At 29.1% G+C, this 21036-nt stretch overlaps 1 protein-coding gene across 1 annotated transcript in view; it reads left to right on the plus strand.

Moving 5' to 3' along the window:
- Nucleotides 1–5435: 5435 nt before the first annotated feature.
- LOC148303502 (uncharacterized) overlaps nt 5436–21036 on the plus strand; it is a 58932-nt gene continuing 43331 nt past the window's right edge. The window contains exons 1-3 of the mRNA XM_088269855.1: nt 5436–5641; nt 11095–11227; nt 17686–17773. Of these exons, the coding sequence (XP_088125981.1) occupies nt 11126–11227; nt 17686–17773 (190 nt within the window). The 5' untranslated portion in view covers nt 5436–5641; nt 11095–11125. The remainder of the gene's footprint in view (nt 5642–11094; nt 11228–17685; nt 17774–21036) is intronic.

Below are 21036 nucleotides of genomic sequence, written 5' to 3' on the forward strand. Positions count from 1 at the left end.
GACAAAATTTTAATTATTGGAATATATCATCATCGAAATTTTTGGAACTCCTACAAATATCATGACACTGTACAGTATACGTGTGAGTTTACAAGAGTAATCTTTGTTGGATTGATGAAGCTTTTATTGAGTCTCTTTAATTTAGATGTATACAAGATCCTTTCCAAATATTACATTATGTCTCAATTCGCCTTTTAAGATTTTAAATATAAAATTTCTCTCGTATTCGTATTCAAATAAGATAGTCAGCAAAGTACAATTCGTAATAAGAACATATTACATGGTTCCACCGAGCGTTTGATAAAGGCACTGCTCCTGCATTTCCGGCAGGAAGTCCTTTACGTTTCCGTTTCAGACAGCAATATTTCAAATAACATGCGGGTTCGGCTTTACAAAACAGATTTCTGCTGAACTATATGCTTCGAGGTAAAGGGTTGCCCAACATAGCAAGGGAAGTGAAATTATGTAAAGTGTAACATATAATAGAGTTCATAAAGTTATGATGCTCGGGCTTTGGCGATTTGATCCAAGGAGAAATCCTAAAATTTCAGCCCCTACAGTACATTCAAGCGTATCTTATACTCATGTGCAATATGACGGTTCTAGATGCAACCTTAGATACAAGAGTAACTGATCTATCAATTGTAAACAAATTCCTTTAAGCACGTACCATTTGAAATTTTAATCAAATTTAAGATTTATATTTCAATTTTTCTCGAGTAGAGATTAAAACCGCATTATTATTTCGGCAATTAATTTAACAGTTATATTTTCCGTGTAAATTAAATTTTACCTGTACATCAAAAATATGTACAGATGGTTTTAAACCGCTTTGTTATTTTGGCAAGTAAATACGAGTAAATAGTATTACTACAATAGTAGTAGGAATTTTATCTTTATATCGAAATTACGTAGAGATAGATCGGCTGTCCAAACTTAAAACACAGTAAGGGACATTTTTTTGTAGTACGTTTTTTTTGCATTTTTGGACTTAGTAGAATCTACTTAGTCCAAAAATCCAAAAAAAACATACCACGAAAAAATGTCCCTTACTGTGTTTTGAGTTTGGACAGCCGAGATGGTTTTAAACTACATTGTTATTTTAGCAAGTAAATTTAAAGTTGTTGTTGTCTATGTAATTAAATTTATCCTTTATCTTTTGATAATGTAAAGTTGGTTTTGAACCGCATTAAATAAGTAAATTTTGAGTTATACTTCTTAATTAAATATAATTCTGTATCGAAATTACGTAGAGATAGATAGATGGTTTTGAACCACCCTGTTATTTTGGAAAGTAAATTAATAGTAAAACGAATTATTGACTTCTTGTGTACAGTTTAGTGAGCACCAAATTTGAAACACGTGTATAATATGGTATACAGATTTTTTCCAAAAAATATTACGCGAATTTATCTCGATTAATATAGACCGTTAAGACACTTTGTCAAAAAATTGAATATTGTTTCTTAAAATATTCTCACAAATAGGTGCCTTTTGACTTATTGTCTGGGAGATGAGTTTCCCGCGAGTTGTGAAAATCTCAACGTTTTCATGCTTTCAGTTATCCTCGGTTATCCGAGCCGGGAGGACGCGTTTTGCGACGTGAAGCGACTGTAAAATTATTTTCGCGATATCAATTCAAGCGGCAAATTCAAACCATGCCGCGATACTTTTGAAATTTAGAAAAAATTAAAATATTTTACCAACATTATTAATATTTTCAGTGGACTTGTTAAGATAAACATTAAGTCTGTGAAATTCGATGATTTAATGTTGCAGTGGTGATTAAAAAACAATTGAAGGTGGAATACGGGTAAGAATATACATACATGCACAAAAAAAAAATTAAACGTAAATATATATATATATATATATATATATATATATATATATATATATATATATATATATATATATATATATATATATATATATATATATATATATATATATATATATATATATATATATATATATATATATATATATATATATATATATATATATATATATATATATATATATATATATATATATATATATATATATATATATATATATATATATATATATATATATATATATATATATATATATATATATATATATATATATATATATATATATATATATATATATATATATATATATATATATATATATATATATATATATATATATATATGTATAAATAAATCGATAAAAATATTTATTTATTATATTAATAAAATAAGGGGTTCCCAATTTTTGAATTCTCAGCAAACAAAATACTTTTGTGAAAACGTAGGTACTTGAAGAACATTTTTTAGAATATGTTTAAAATACTAGGATTATGTCAAATAATTACATTTTACAGATGCTGTAAAAAAAATAGGTTTGTAAGTAATTAAAAGTATAATTTTAATTTTTTTAATAAACTTTTCTGAAGAGAAAATTGAATTTCAATGTTTCAAAACAGTAATCAAGATTGAAGCAGAATCTTCGATCAAGGTGTCAATAGAGTATGGATCGAACTTAAAACTCCGACTCAAGAATCCACACAGCCATCACGGGACTTTTATCCTATTTTTTCTAAGGACTTTCATATTCATAATAATATATCTCGTTTCAATTTTTTTTAACATATTCCGTACAAAATATAGTACCTACAATTTTAGCTGTATGCTCAGTACAAATAAAATAATAGCTACGCGTGGTTGTGGGTCGTTCTGGTCAAATTAACATATTTTTAACACGTTTAATATCACAATGCTTGTGTGTATACAAAATTTTACTAGCTATCAAGAAGCAGGCAGTCTGCTATGAAAAATCTTAAGCACTGCGTGTATTATTATAACGTTCACCGGATGGCGCAGCCTTTTCATTAAAAAAATCCGTGTTTTAAAAAGCTTGTTTTTGTTGATTTTTCCTTCCCCGTGCACGTTTACCAAATTAAAGGCTTAAAGTGCCTTAGAACTCCTCAATCATTTTCAATTTACGTGTCTCTTCATGATTTTATTGGTTCTCATACAAACTCCGATCACGTGGTGAAATCAATTATTTTTACGTGTCATGGCGTCTTCCTAACCCCAAATTCGTTCCATGAATTTAGAAATCAAATTTGGGATAGCAAAAAAAACATCTAGAATACGTTGGATATCGGAAAAACCCTACCTCTAGATTAACTTCAGTGGTGAATTTACCGGAGATGGAAAAATAATTAATATTTATACAAAAAATACCACCTTAAATGCTTTTAAATTACTATGAAAAAATTGAAGGATGGATTTGAAATATAAAATATTTAATAATTTATTATTGTTTAATTTAAATATTTATTTGATATGACCCTGTTGCTGCTTCCTTAGTGTAAAGGTTAGAGTGTTAAGCTACCGTGCTGGAGGTCCCGGGTTCGATTTCCAGGGAGGGGTGAAAATAAGTAACTTATTTGACACTGTAATATTTATTTAATATTACCCTGGACTGGGCCCTGTGATCACCTTGTTTTCATGTAAGTAACGGTCCGTAAACACTGCGTGAATACGACGTAGTGCCCTATGCACCATTTGGTATGGATAAGGGTTAGAATATTACCCTAGACTACCACCTGAAGAGCATGACTGATCACCTTGCCTTCGAATAAATGATCAAATTAACATTTCATCAATTTGATAGTGTCTTATGCAGTACCTGATCGTGCCAAGTTTTTCTCTGTCTTTCTCTGCTTCTTTTTCCAATTACATTCGTCTCATAATTTGTTTTACCGTTCTTTCCTCACTCATTCGTTCTACATGTCCAAACCATCTCAACACACCTTTCTTGGATTTTTGGAACTCCTACAAATATCATGACAAAATTTTAATTATTGGAATATATCATCATCGAAATTTTTGGAACTCCTACAAATATCATGACACTGTACAGTATACGTGTGAGTTTACAAGAGTAATCTTTGTTGGATTGATGAAGCTTTTATTGAGTCTCTTTAATTTAGATGTATACAAGATCCTTTCCAAATATTACATTATGTCTCAATTCGCCTTTTAAGATTTTAAATATAAAATTTCTCTCGTATTCGTATTCAAATAAGATAGTCAGCAAAGTACAATTCGTAATAAGAACATATTACATGGTTCCACCGAGCGTTTGATAAAGGCACTGCTCCTGCATTTCCGGCAGGAAGTCCTTTACGTTTCCGTTTCAGACAGCAATATTTCAAATAACATGCGGGTTCGGCTTTACAAAACAGATTTCTGCTGAACTATATGCTTCGAGGTAAAGGGTTGCCCAACATAGCAAGGGAAGTGAAATTATGTAAAGTGTAACATATAATAGAGTTCATAAAGTTATGATGCTCGGGCTTTGGCGATTTGATCCAAGGAGAAATCCTAAAATTTCAGCCCCTACAGTACATTCAAGCGTATCTTATACTCATGTGCAATATGACGGTTCTAGATGCAACCTTAGATACAAGAGTAACTGATCTATCAATTGTAAACAAATTCCTTTAAGCACGTACCATTTGAAATTTTAATCAAATTTAAGATTTATATTTCAATTTTTCTCGAGTAGAGATTAAAACCGCATTATTATTTCGGCAATTAATTTAACAGTTATATTTTCCGTGTAAATTAAATTTTACCTGTACATCAAAAATATGTACAGATGGTTTTAAACCGCTTTGTTATTTTGGCAAGTAAATACGAGTAAATAGTATTACTACAATAGTAGTAGGAATTTTATCTTTATATCGAAATTACGTAGAGATAGATCGGCTGTCCAAACTTAAAACACAGTAAGGGACATTTTTTTGTAGTACGTTTTTTTTGCATTTTTGGACTTAGTAGAATCTACTTAGTCCAAAAATCCAAAAAAAACATACCACGAAAAAATGTCCCTTACTGTGTTTTGAGTTTGGACAGCCGAGATGGTTTTAAACTACATTGTTATTTTAGCAAGTAAATTTAAAGTTGTTGTTGTCTATGTAATTAAATTTATCCTTTATCTTTTGATAATGTAAAGTTGGTTTTGAACCGCATTAAATAAGTAAATTTTGAGTTATACTTCTTAATTAAATATAATTCTGTATCGAAATTACGTAGAGATAGATAGATGGTTTTGAACCACCCTGTTATTTTGGAAAGTAAATTAATAGTAAAACGAATTATTGACTTCTTGTGTACAGTTTAGTGAGCACCAAATTTGAAACACGTGTATAATATGGTATACAGATTTTTTCCAAAAAATATTACGCGAATTTATCTCGATTAATATAGACCGTTAAGACACTTTGTCAAAAAATTGAATATTGTTTCTTAAAATATTCTCACAAATAGGTGCCTTTTGACTTATTGTCTGGGAGATGAGTTTCCCGCGAGTTGTGAAAATCTCAACGTTTTCATGCTTTCAGTTATCCTCGGTTATCCGAGCCGGGAGGACGCGTTTTGCGACGTGAAGCGACTGTAAAATTATTTTCGCGATATCAATTCAAGCGGCAAATTCAAACCATGCCGCGATACTTTTGAAATTTAGAAAAAATTAAAATATTTTACCAACATTATTAATATTTTCAGTGGACTTGTTAAGATAAACATTAAGTCTGTGAAATTCGATGATTTAATGTTGCAGTGGTGATTAAAAAACAATTGAAGGTGGAATACGGGTAAGAATATACATACATGCACAAAAAAAAAATTAAACGTAAATATATATATATATATATATATATATATATATATATATATATATATATATATATATATATATATATATATATATATATATATATATATATATATATATATATATATATATATATATATATATATATATATATATATATATATATATATATATATATATATATATATATATATATATATATATATATATATATATATATATATATATATATATATATATATATATATATATATATATATATATATATATATATATATATATATATATATATATATATATATATATATATATATATATATATATATATATATATATATATATATATATATATATGTATAAATAAATCGATAAAAATATTTATTTATTATATTAATAAAATAAGGGGTTCCCAATTTTTGAATTCTCAGCAAACAAAATACTTTTGTGAAAACGTAGGTACTTGAAGAACATTTTTTAGAATATGTTTAAAATACTAGGATTATGTCAAATAATTACATTTTACAGATGCTGTAAAAAAAATAGGTTTGTAAGTAATTAAAAGTATAATTTTAATTTTTTTAATAAACTTTTCTGAAGAGAAAATTGAATTTCAATGTTTCAAAACAGTAATCAAGATTGAAGCAGAATCTTCGATCAAGGTGTCAATAGAGTATGGATCGAACTTAAAACTCCGACTCAAGAATCCACACAGCCATCACGGGACTTTTATCCTATTTTTTCTAAGGACTTTCATATTCATAATAATATATCTCGTTTCAATTTTTTTTAACATATTCCGTACAAAATATAGTACCTACAATTTTAGCTGTATGCTCAGTACAAATAAAATAATAGCTACGCGTGGTTGTGGGTCGTTCTGGTCAAATTAACATATTTTTAACACGTTTAATATCACAATGCTTGTGTGTATACAAAATTTTACTAGCTATCAAGAAGCAGGCAGTCTGCTATGAAAAATCTTAAGCACTGCGTGTATTATTATAACGTTCACCGGATGGCGCAGCCTTTTCATTAAAAAAATCCGTGTTTTAAAAAGCTTGTTTTTACATTTCATAGATATACAAAAACAAGTGCGTATTGAAACGGAAAGTTTTTTTTTAATATCAAAGCAATCGGTGAATAACTTATGGAGATTAAATTAAATTTATTATTAGATTAAAACCAATATTTTTAGCTTTTCCACTTTTTTATTTGACCAGCGACCGGATTTCGTCGTTACCGACATCATCAGACTGGTCTGATGATGTCGGTAACGACGAAACCCGGTCGCTGGTCAAATAAAAAAGTGGAAAAGCTAAAAATATTGGTTTTAATCTAATAATAAATTAAAAATGCAATTCCATCACGAAGTGTCAGTGGATAATATGAATCTATTAAAAAGAGATTAAATTTTATGAATAAATGAGCAAAAACATTTTCAATTTTATAGATTACAACAGAAACTGATTTCAAATAAATACGTAAAAATATACATATACATTCACAGGTACGTACAATAATGTGTGCAAAGAAGAAGTCAAGAATGTCAATAAATTAACATAATGTAATAAAAAATAAATTCCAACAGTTTGTTGAGAGATATTTTATATTTTGTGAACCCTCTTATGCACTTAAATGATTAGATATTAGACCAAGTGTTTTTATTGAATTTAGAAAAAGCTTTTTTTCGACCCCTCTCTGAACCAAATAACAAATTGGACGCCACATCTGATCGATAATAGTAATAATTTAATCGACAAAATATGTAAACGCGCTAGGTGATTAATCCTATGCTTATTATTGGATATAGGAGGTGAACATATTTGTTTGGATACACACAAATAAGAATGAACCAAGAAACTCTGAATGAAAGACATATCTACTATACTGCCGATGTCGAGCCTTATTGGTGCAGGAAAAATCTTCTAGGTATTTCTATAGAGGGTTGGAAAATGAACAATGATTTTTCATCCTTCTACGAGGAGACATTCCGGTAATTTCCTTCCTGTCGGCAAGAAATTTTATCAAGAAGGTGCTAGACTAAAAATCGTTTGGGAACGTGCGATCTAGGGCCTAGGAAACGTACGTTAGGATAATAGGGTAAAGTTCTGTAGTGACATTGAAAACATATTATTTTAAGAGCACGTCTGCAAAAATAACGTTATTAGCCACTTTTTCTATATTCGTCTCTTTTTGTTTTCTTTCTATATTTCAAAGACATTGAATCATATTATTTTTACCTCATTGAAAACAATTTATTTATTTGAACTATTTAGTGGTTCAACTAATCAATTCTAAAGGAATTCTACATAAGATCTATATAAAAATATCTATTATATTTTATCCTTTTGTTTTCTGGATCCTTATGCATCCATACATTTTAATGGCCTATGTACCATTGGTTACGGATATATGGCAGAATATGGAAAAGGAATACTTATAAATTTTGTTAAGGAATTATGCGTTGTGTTGACTGGTGCTATTCTAGTTAGTGGTCACGTTTTCCCCACTGTACAAAAAATTAACGAATTTAAGTTTTTATATTCCGGATTTTTTTGTTTAACCAAATATTTTGCTGAATAACTTAAGCCTTAGTCAAAGTGATATTTTTAAAATTCTGCCAATAAAATGTGTTCTTAGGTTTTTAATAAAAATTATAACTTCAAATATATAATACCTTCTTAACTATATTATTTCCACTTATTCTTCGGCTTTTCTGTATTATTGTTTTATTAGAGAGTAAACAGTTTACACATAGTAAGGTTTTCATAAAAATGGCTATTTAAATTATCCAAAAATATTATTGTTATTATGAACAAGTCTACTGAAGGTCTTATTCTTACTGACTCCATCCCAACTTATAACCATTGGGGACACCTCTCCTCGTCCTCAGGTTGTAGGTCTTTCTGTCATAGACAACGTCACCTAGATCATGCCGTCGAATAATGTTATCTTTCTGTAGCATCCATGATTTTTCTGGTCTTCCTCTAGATGTCTTTAGAGGAAGATCCATGGCGGTTCCCTGGTTCAAAATATGTCCAGGTTCTCTGGGTCCTGAGTGCCCAAACTATCTCAATAATCTTTCCTTACCTTATTATTGATGTTTGAAGTCTACTGAAAGTGAAACAAAAATAACTATTTATAAAATTTCATACATATTCGTGCACCATTTTTATATCAAAAATATTATTGAAGCTCAATTAGCCTTTGTATTCACTGAAATATATTTTTAATACAGTACTTAACTGAAAAATTTAGTCTCATATCAGCGCAGAGTGATTTAAGATGAAATCTCAAGGAATGTTTACACAAACAAGCAATGTTCAAGGCAACAAGAGTTTTCTTTAAAATTCCTTTCGAGATAAAATAAACAAAAGAATGTAAGTTATTGCGCATACTATTTTATAAAATTTCAGGGACTTACTTCAAAGATAAAAAAATCTAAGTTCATTAAAAATTGTGTCAACTTAAAAATATTAAAAAATCTAGAATTTTCTAGAAAAAATCCAGAAAAATCCAAAAATGAAAATGATTACGTTAATATACTATTCTTTATTCTTTTTTCACTGTCATGGGGAGGAAAATGAAAGGTTCAGAGCTGGAACTACAAAAGGATAACGCGCTTACTACATACTATGTATAACTTTTACTATACTTGTATTCGGTATATAAAAAATACTTACTATTTTTTCAGTATTATTATTTTTTACAATGATTAAAGAAAACACTTGTTTTTTACCACTATTATTTTTTATTTCAACTGATCAATAACCGGTTCGAAAATCCTTAAGTAGTAAGTAATGTAAGTCCAGAAGTTATGTTACAGTTATCTGCACTACTTAGTTTTTTTATTAGTTTTGCTGTTTAATAATCAACTCTGTAATTTTTCCTCGATGTTGAATTCCTTGATCTACGTCGTTTGCAAATGGCATCGAATTGATTTGTTAAAAAAGAAATCATGAAATATATGTTGATTATTACTGACGGAACCAGTGGCGTTGTAATATACATGAAAATTTGCATTGAAAATATAAATTCCTCATGATAATGTGTCTGTTTTTTTGCAATATTCATTAACTTTAGTATCATCACGCTGCCTCTAGATAAAATAATAAAAAACAACAATAAAAACAACGAAAAAAACTCCCATTTTAATGATATTTCTTATTTGCAAATAAGTAATCTTGATAAAAATCCCGAAAAGGGTTATATTTAGTTCTGAAAAAAGACTAGAAAGAGAATAATCAAAATAGCGTTTTTGTTTTGAGTTTTTACTTTTAAGCAATAACAATGTATCAATAAGGATATAATTAAAATGCCTTAGTATTTTGCACTCCATATTCGTCAAAAATGACAAATGCGACGTTCTTCAAAGAATTTTAATTAAAAGCACAAATATGACATCGTTATTTGAATTTGAATTTCGTAAGTTGTGATTTTCGCTACAGCAAATATTATATTAAGATGGCAAGCGGAAATTAAATTCACAGCTTTTCAAAGAAAGGCCTACTAAGTAATAATGGTATCGCTCGGAAATGATATTTTAATTATTTCTTTTATAATGTCACTTCTGAATTACTTCAAATTATATATTGTCGTGTTATATATGAAAATTATAGACATCACAGTCAGTAGGTATCATTAACTAAAATAATGGGATATTTGTTTTATATATAACAAAATATTGTTAAAAAATTACAGTTATGCGTTTTGCTACCAATTAAAATCAAAATGATTAAAATACAATGCAATACAATACCCACCATACTCGTAAAGCATTGTCTCGAGGAGGAGTAACATAGTATTTTAAAAAAGTTTTTTTTTTACCTTAAACTCTTTGTCTACGAATGAAAATTAGATTACAGAGAATCGATCAATTTTTAATGATTCCAAATATTTATGATTTTTTCAGTGAGCTTTACTATAAAAAGTGTGGGTTTATTAATCTTGTTTGACAATGAATTTAAATCTTAGGTTAAAAATAGTGTTTCTGTTACACTTTATTTTATACAGGTTTTATAATGTATAAATAAGCTTTTAGTAGAAGAATTTTCGGAAATGGAAAGGTCTTTTAAATCAATTTTTTTTAATATTGCGATTAATAACAGTTATGTTAAGAAATAAGTTCTGAAAATGTAGAGTAACACAAAAGTAATTTTATATTTTTAAAGGTATTAAAATAAATGAAGTCGTGAGATAATATTGTCACAAAATATCGTCGTGAATATAAATCGTCGAATAATATATCGTCGTAAATACAAAATATAAGTCGTGAGATAATATTCTACTAAAATATCAAAATAATAGCATACGTATAAAGCGTTTACGACCCATACGGATTGAACAATCCGTCACTTTTTTTCACTTCTGTTTAATCGGAATTGCTGTCGTAGACTTATGTAATCAGCTATTAAAATAAATAAAAATTTTCAGGAAAAATGGCGCATCAGCCTATAGGAGGGCTATGAAGTCAGCAGTGCTCTACCCTTACGGTGCGCTGCAGGGCGGGGGCTGCTGCCGGCTGCACGCCAAGCACGCTGCCTACTGTAGCGCCCTATATACTCTGGTAAGTGTAATGTTCTGAACACTCTGTATAATCTGCATATTCTAAATGTGTGATAGGACTCACTGCGACTCTTCGAGTAGATGGGATTAATACATGTATATAAGATAAATTTGAGCATTGTAATCAGGAGAAACGGATTATTTCAATATTCATGTTTTTAAAAATATCCATACAGATACTCGTTTTTAAATTATTTCTTACCCTTCTTACTTCCTTCCTTATACACACACACTCCCACTCTTTTTTTTATCTCTTAATGTTTTAATAGTTAACAATAGTTAACAAATAAAATAAATAAATAAACATATTTTGGATATTTGCTAACTTAATATGGTAATATAACACTCTCCGCTACAATATAACGCTATGGTAATACAACACTCTCCTTATCATTCATCGTTTACATTGTGTAATACCACTTTTAAAGTGGTATTTCACACAGTTTATTACAGTAAGTATATATATTCTCAATTCACTAACCATCACGCTTTTTTCCATGAGAGTAGACAAAGAGAAGATAACACTACACCACACTATCTTTCCAAACAGTCTTCAAAGACGATGCATAGGCATCTCCTCATACATACTCTCCGTCATTTATATTCTCAAATAATATACTTCAAATTTTAATATCAAAGAAAACTGAACAAGTTTATTTGAAATAAGACGTACGAGTAATACATAATATCGCTGTCGTAATAACCCTACTAAATACGCGAACGTGACAGGTCCTTTCGTTGTTTGCGAAGTTTTCTGAAACAAATCACAATAACTACCCCTTTGTTGCGTTTTTTCAAGGCTCTTGTTACCATAATTTCGCCCTTACGCGCGCTTCATCCGCCATTGTCAAAGGAATTTTATTCTCGTGTCAAAATGAATTGTACGGATGTGCAGCATTAAATGCAGCTATCTCCAAAAAAGGTATTTATGTTTTTTCTTAATTATTTAACCGTTTTGTATAAAAATAGCAATATTATTAAATATGGTTAAGTCAGTTTTAAAAAAACAACTTCACATGTACAATTTGAAACTGATTTTTTTTAAATTTGGCAGTCGTTCAATTGAATTTTTATCCACTTTCAAAATGAATTGAATTTATTTTCTAATAACCTTGGCGTTAACAATTCTTATACGTTTCATAACTTTGTTCCCACCTTTCACGTTGTTTTTAATAGTGTTGGAAAGTTTTCTTATTACTCAATTTTTATTTATTTTCAAATATGTATTGAATTTTGTGTTTATTTTGAAACGCTTTCCTTGTTCATTTACAATTTTTTTTTTTTACTTATTCTCAAACTTTGAATAAGGTGCATTTGAGTTTGTATACCAATTTTTTCCATAAAAAGTGTTTCAGGAGATTATTTTCACCCATCGCATTTCAAGCTTAACTCTGGTTTTTCTGACACATTTGTATTACATATTTATATATACATATATAAAAATATATTACAAATGTGTGTGTGTGTGTGGAGGATAAATCAATAGTAAAAATGTAAAGAAAGTTTCCTTTGTTCATCAAAATGATTGGTTCTAATCAATAAAAATAGACCGTTGACTGATACGTACATCAAGAAGAAATAAGAACTTTACCTAAATTCAGTAAAAGAAAGGAAAGCATTTTCCGAAAGTGCCGATAAATTCAACGTAATAAGTTTTTTTCTTTGTCGAGGGTGGAACATAGTAAAAAATATCTCCTTTTACTTTTAAGTTATTGTACAAGCCTCGGTACATTTTGATAAACGCCAAGGTGGCGTTTGTTATTTACTCCAAGATTCAAATTGAATTAGTTATAATTCAACTTTTTCCTCCGCTATATTTTCGGAAATATTTAGGTGCCATCGAATGAAAACAGGAAGCAACTGAAAATTCTGAAAACAGGACTAAATGCATCAAAAATATTTACTGATGACGAAACGATGTCGGAATATGTCAATCAAAATGATCACCACAGAATCGTCGACCGTAAATTGCATTACGTGCATAAAATGAAATGCGTTATGTTATATAATATGTTGATACATTAGTAAATAATAGTGTGCTAGGCTTGCAAAAGAAAAAAAGTATTAGTGATAATATCAGGTTTATTAATCCTGATATTATCATAATATTTACTCGTAGTTCCTGCAATTTTAATATTTGGTCTCTAAATCACCATTATTAAAAAAAAATAATGACATGAAAAATTTTGAATCTAATATAAGAGTTTCTGCTTAATAAAAAGCTTCTTTACATCTCACCAATAGATGTCTCTAGTGAAGTTTTAGTGATTCATGAACAAGGTTTCTAAATTGGTTCATATATATATAGAACTTCCAAGAATTTGAGTAGTGTGGTTGTCAATAATGGGTAGAATTGGTGAATGTTACACGTGTGTAAAGTGATCACTCAAACCAGCCTATGACGGTCGTAAGCCCCGTAAATGCCCAGACTTCCATATTCTTCTTCATCTTTGATGAGATGTCAAAAAATAATACTAATATAGGGAAATTTTCCAAAAAAGGTAAACTTTTTAAATTATCCAGAATTATTATATTATTTTAATTCAGAAGATTTTGTATTTTATTGATACATATATTTATTCATAACGCATATCCATATATATATATATTTATATATATATATATATATATATATATATATATATATATATATATATATATATATATATATATATATATATATATATATATATATATATATATATATATATATATATATATATATATATATATATATATATATATATATATATATATATATATATATATATATATATATATATATATATATATATATATATATATATATATATATATATATATATATATTTATATATATATATATACATATATATTTAAATATAACTTATACAATACATCAACTAGTGTATCGCTACATATCTGAAATGTTAATTAGTATAATCCGATATGGGTAGTGATTGTAGAGTTTGAATTTATGCATGGAGATAGATTAATACGATGTCAATTATATATTTGTATTTAAAAAACAACATTTAAGCAATCCATATAAATTTCTTACTCACAATTTTCATATAAAAAAATATTTGAAGCAGTCCAAAATCGGGAAATTCAATAATTTTACGCCATATTGGGCATTTCATTAACGGATGCGGATGTATCAAATTATCGTTATCGAATCGCTTCATCAAAACCGATCTGGGATCTTTGCCAACATTTCAAAATGCAATTTTCTTGTTCAAATAATTGTTTCAAGTAACCAACAGGCAACAATAGAATTTGTCAGACAAATAAAACATATTTAATTAAATTTCGGTAAAGCTGCCGGATTCAAAATTTAAGCATCAAATTCTAGAGTAAGCAGTGTTATTTTTAAACGATACTTTCAAATAAAAATCATGATTTTTTTTGTAAAAATACAAAGAACATCGATGATATTCATTTCTTCATACGTCCAATCATATAATCAATTGCATAATAATTTGTTTTTAACACACGTACTTTGTCCAAACCAATTTTGTTTTTTTTTTGCGTTTTCTAACTTCTTCTGCAAACCATTATCTGCACATCAATGGTGCTATAAAAATCTAAAAATCTAAAAATCACTGCATCATATAAAATCAGTGTTATCTTGATCGTTAACACATAAGGAAAATGTGATCAGCCCTCCATTTCAGGGTAATATTGAATAAATATTGGAGTGAAATTTTTTTATTATATTTATTTTACCCTCCCCCCTGAGAATCGAACCCGGGACATCCAGAACGGTGGCCGAGTGTACTGACCATTACACTACGGTGGCGGACAAAACGGCGTTTTCTAACTTTGATAAAAAAATATAAAAATGGCAATTTTAAATATGTTTTACTCCATAAATACTAGTATTTCTTATTTAAAACATGACAAAAATTACCACAAGGTGACTACCAGATCAATAAATGAAATTACTGAAGCCAGTACAGTTAAAAGAGGCAAAATATATAGGCAGAAAATGACAAAATAATGAGCAATTAAATATACTTATACATTAACAAAAAGTGTTTGCAACAAAAATTGTTTTTAAAATTCATAAAACGTGTGGTATTTACTAAGTAAAACGTATTTAAAAATAGATAAATATTACATTGTGGCTGTCAAATCAATTAATGAAAATTTTAATAACATTTTAATATATATCAGGTATCATTCACTACTCCTTTCCGTGATCAAATATAGTATTACATGTGTAATCTCATTGACCCCGCACTATATGTACACACGTGCGGTATTATTTATGTAATAAAAATAAAGTGCTACAATAATACAACAATATTTTTTCAAGCCTTCCCCAAAATTTCGTTCTTATCAATATCTTATCTTATATTAAAAAAATAATATTTATCTTCCATATCGGAAAATGATTTTGCTGTCATACAAATATTTTAGCTATGACATGACATCTTATTTCCCCTACGATAAATCTCAAATTCAGGTTTATTATACAGATATACTTTAAAAAAAAATTATGTTCAATTTCCCAAGATAAAAAAATGACAATACGTATCTTATTGTTTATATCAGAATACCTTGTATATATTTGACCTTTTTTATAAACATCTTTACATTTTTACAATATTAAATTATAATTGGAACAGGAATAAATATAAAGGTTATCTTGTTAAAATAAAAACATATGCCTCACATAGTACCTTATTATATTTTTACAACGCTAATACACAAAAATACATTGTTAAAATCTTTATGTACCTTTCTGATCATGGTCTAACTACATCTCAGAAGAAAAAAAACACTTTCCGTTCCTCGACATAATACATAATTTTTTTAGTAATTCATACACTCTAAGCGGCCAGACAATGGAATGAATTACCTCTTAACATAAAAATTCAACATCTCTGATATTTTTCAAAATGCATCTGAAACATTTGTATTCTTTGAACCGTAATGTGATTTCACTTGATTTTTCTTTCTCTCGACTCTCAACTCCTTACAAAATTCCACTTTTTGTTTTCATCTTTTGACAGTATTGTATGTATATATTCACTTATATGTACATGCATTGTCTGTCAAATGATTTCCAACACCTATCTAAGGGACGATCCTTGACCAATGCTTAAAGTCTTTTTTGGTTGCTGGATATTAATTAAGAGAAATGACCTCATTAATAAACACATTCCATACAACAAGTTAAACTGAAATAAATAATTTATGAATAAACAATGATTGACTGCGCTTATAAGCAAAAATTAAATTTAATGTTCTATCCCCATTGTTTTTAAATATAGACCATATTCGACGTTTAAAAGAGCCAATCCTTCATTTTAAAGTATGATTGAACTTCAAATCTAGATATACGTATACTTAATAAGACATGGGAATTTTAGAGGATTAATGATATTTATGATGTGAGTGTTTTTTGTTTTTCAGTATTTTTCAGGACTTTTTCGTCGGCAAGAAAGATTCCTGCTCTAAAAGAACTCTTCCTTTACGTTCCTTTCCTATACCTTCCACTTCTAGTACCATGTCTAGTGGGGTGCCCCCTTTTATCAAAAGCGTTTCACAAAGCTCTCTTGTTCATTGAACGTCCATTGCAGTCGTCCATTTGGTAACGAAATACACAAAATTAACCCTTTCATTGAAACGGTGCTCGATTGAACTGTTTCTTTGTCGCATTTTAGCTGAAGGAAGGATATTGTTACAATTTATTGTGATCGTAAAAGTATTATTATTCAAGTGTAGAGATTTATGAAAATTCCAAATTGTGTATAATACTAAAATGCCTAAACAGTTATGGTGAGCAAAATGTGTGGTGTTTCACTGTGCGGGAAGCCAGAGCATCACATCGGGGTCACCAATTTGGTGAGCAAGTGTGTGTGTTATTGTGCGGGAAACCAGAGCAGGATATTTAAAAGAAATGCGTACTTACTGTTTGTTTATTGATATAAAATTCTTACACGATATGATAACGATTTGATATTAACTTATTATAATTTATCTAATTGATTATTGAACTTTGAATGAAATATGAAGCTAAAATATACGTTCTTTGACAATCAAGCGATGGCAGGCGATTCTCGCCCCCGCGCTCCGGTTGGCTGCTTTTGTTGAATCCGCTCAGTGTTGTCAACCTGACAGTAGCAGTATAATTCAGTGTTGTCAACCTGACAACACCAAATGGCGTGGCCGGACGGCTACACAGTTGAGCGTTTTGCAATACGCAGTGTTCCTTTGACTTGTTTCGTCGTTGTTAATGTGCCGAATCATTTTGGGAGACAATCACGGGAAAATTTAAGAAAAAGTAGGCAACGCAAAAAAAATGCAAATTTGATTTAACATATTACTTAATACCCATTACCATTTACAAAACTTCTTCGATTTCTGTACAAATACTTGAGATAAAAAATGAACATGTTGTAAAATAAAGTAAAATTTGATAAAAACTGTATTAAAAAAGCCTAATGTAAATATGTGTTTTTGTTTCAGAACATATCCATACTTGTAGTTCTTCTATATTCTTGGAGGATTGAAGTCAACATGAAAAAATATGGCGACCTAGAAGACGTTTACTATGGTAAGTCATTTTTTTTAATGACGTAAACATACTTTTAAAATCCAGATTTTAGTATGTAGTCCTAATAAAGCCCCAGCCTGACACTGTGCGACATGAACGAATAACATATGTATCTTACTATAATGACGCTGGAAGCTTTTCCGATGACAAAATCCTATTTTTCTTTCCGAATAGCAAGAATTATTTTTTATTTTTAGTTTCATTTCCAATAACGCTTTTCATTCATTTCTTGTATTTAGTTTGGCAAAAAAAGTTTATTTTAACGTAAAGGAATCGAGATCACAATAAAAATAAAACTACTACTATCATTACGCCTTTCTTAGCAGAAGTAGGTTAAGAGTATAAAACTCCATACTTGTATGTACTGATATACAATCGTAACTTTCTCTTTATTCATACATTTAGTCATACATGGCCTCCAGTTACCTACATTTTAAACATAAAAATATTTTTGATTCTGATTGATGAAGTTGTGCCTTTTCTGGTCGTCTTCGCTCTGTTCTTCCATCTTTATATTTATATAAATATATATATATATATATATATATATATATATATATATATATATATATATATATATATATATATATATATATATATATATATATATATATATATATATATATATATATATATATATATATATATATATATATATATATATATATATATATATTTATATATGTGTATGTGCGCGCACGTGCGCGCGTGTGTGTGTGTATGTGTGTGTGTGTGTGTATGTGTGTGTGTGTGTGTGCGTGTGTGTGCGTGTATGTGTGTGTGTGTGTATGTGTGTGTGTGTGTGTGTATGTGTGTGTGTGTGTGTGTGCGTGTGTGTGCGTGTATGTGTGTGTGTGTATGTGTGTGTGTGTGTGTGTATGTGTGTGTGTGTGTGTGTGTGTGTGTGTGTGCGTGTGTGTGCGTGTATGTGTGTGTGTGTGTATGTGTGTGTGTGTGTGTGTGTATGTGTGTGTAAATAAAAGACATGGATCAATCAATTAATAATTGCACAAATACATTTTACAAATTTTATGCTTTAAATTTATTATGTTTTTTGTTACACGTGAGAACATCTATAATGGAACATATTTTTACTTCAAACAAGCAAAACATGTTAAGTGCTATAGAACATATAAAACATTAACAAATTGTTACATCTTGTTCCCGCTTACACGAGTTCTTTATGCGATAATATTATAAAAGCCACATGTTACCCTTACAATAAGAAGTTATTTATTACTTCTTGATGATTTTTATAATATATTATAATATCAGCAATACCTTCAAAATTTCAATCCTTTAAAAAAAATCCCAAATACTAGGTGAAATTTTTACCTTGTAATTTAAAAGTCATGCACAAAAGAATGAGATGATACGTCCCCTTATTTTTTAACTTCATCTACTCAAATTAATCTTTTAAAAGCAAAAAATTGTCACTTTTCGCTCCATGTATTTGAAAAATTAAACCAAGGTTTATTTTCATCTTGACAATATGTGAAAAAAATAGTTATAAAAATGTGTTTTGCTTATTTCCTGTAAAAAGTTGTTAATATTTCTTTTGGCCAAACTGCGAGAAAACGTAAAATTAGAATCAATAGAACATCGCCGTGGACTCATTAGTATTTTTTTTTCAAAATTCACGAATCACATAATAGAAACAAACCGCTCATTTTAGTCACATACACTTAAATTATTGGAATCAGTTAGAAACAAAGGTCAAGTCAAGAACAATTTAGAAAATTTATAATTACATAAAAATTTTAATTCAGATTAGACGTTAATTAAAAGTACGCTTTTTTTAAATACGTCACCATTATTTTCCACCTGTGTTTTCTTTTACAAAAAGTCCCGTTCCTTAACCCTTCCCTCTATTTATAACCGTACCAAGCTCAAAAAAATTAAAATAACAATATTTAAATTTTTTTCTCGTTATTTTTACTATTCACCTGTAGCTTTGCACTGAAAACACCTATAGTTTTCGAAACTTATGGCGTGTAATGAAATAAAACTCCATTAATTGATTCGGCAGTCACTGAGGTAAAATCTATAGATTTTTAATTAATGTTTTACATGGTAAATACCACTTTTTCTTGAAATCTACGGTGACACGTGTTTTGATGCATTCCGCATCATTTTCAAACACCGTACGGTGTTTGATATAAAACTCATTAAGTGCTATTATATAAGTATTTTATAAAAAAAAACTAAATAACCAATATATCATTCAACAAAATAAATGATAAATCAATGAATAATATAAGTTTTTATCAAATCATTCTTAGTTATCTCTAAAAAAATTATTAATTTTATTTAGAAACGTCCTCCCAAAACGGCATATTAATTCTGGTAAATTACTCTCCTTTGTGGTTATATTGGGTCCTTTGTCCTCTCAAGGATAATAAATGATGAAATGGTTGAATTAATTGTCCTTTCAGACACCGGGTCAATGACAATACGAGCTACTTTGATGTCGTTACATCGACGCCAAGGACCTACATCCAATTCTGTAGAGTCCTCGGTGACAAGTTGAATGATTATCATTAATAATGAAATTCTTGTGTGGGGTTTGATACCAGAGCCTATTATTGCCGTCTTTCGGAAAGAGATATACAATTTGTCATGAGGTATACATATGTATTGAACAGATATTTTGAAACAATTCCAATATGGACTTTCTCCAATAACTTTAACGGCGTACATACACAAACATGGTAGCCGAAATTAATCCAACAGTGGATAAACAAAAGACAAATATATTACTCGTAGATAAAAAACAAACGTGATTCCTATCCTTAGTTTATTGATGAGAACAATTGAGATAAAAACTAAGTAAACATCATGCCATTTTCTTGTAGGGGCAGGCAAAGAAAATATATTGAAAACAATTTTCGCCCATTCTACATTCATGCATTTTCAAATACATACCCGCCGATTATTTCGACTCTTGACCTGAACACTTTCATGTATAATAAAACCCTTATCCGCACCCAATGGTGCATAGGGCACTGCGTCATATAAACGCAGTGTTATCTTGATCGTTTACACATGAAGGAAAGGTGATCAGCCCTCCGCTTCAGGTACCAGTCCAGGGTAATATTAAATAAATATTAAAGTGAAGAAATCACTTATGTTTGTTTTACCATTCTTGGGAATCGAACCCGGGACCTCCAGAACGGTAGCCGAGCGTGCTGACCATTACACTACGGAGGCGGACAAATTTCATGTATTGAAATACTTAATTATGCCAAGTTTTCCTCTGCTTC

This window comes from Brachycentrus maculatus, unplaced genomic scaffold, assembly GCF_059751285.1.
Source record: "Brachycentrus maculatus isolate JH-2025_06_01 unplaced genomic scaffold, ASM5975128v1 h1tg000366l, whole genome shotgun sequence".
Lineage (NCBI taxonomy): Eukaryota > Metazoa > Arthropoda > Insecta > Trichoptera > Brachycentridae > Brachycentrus > Brachycentrus maculatus.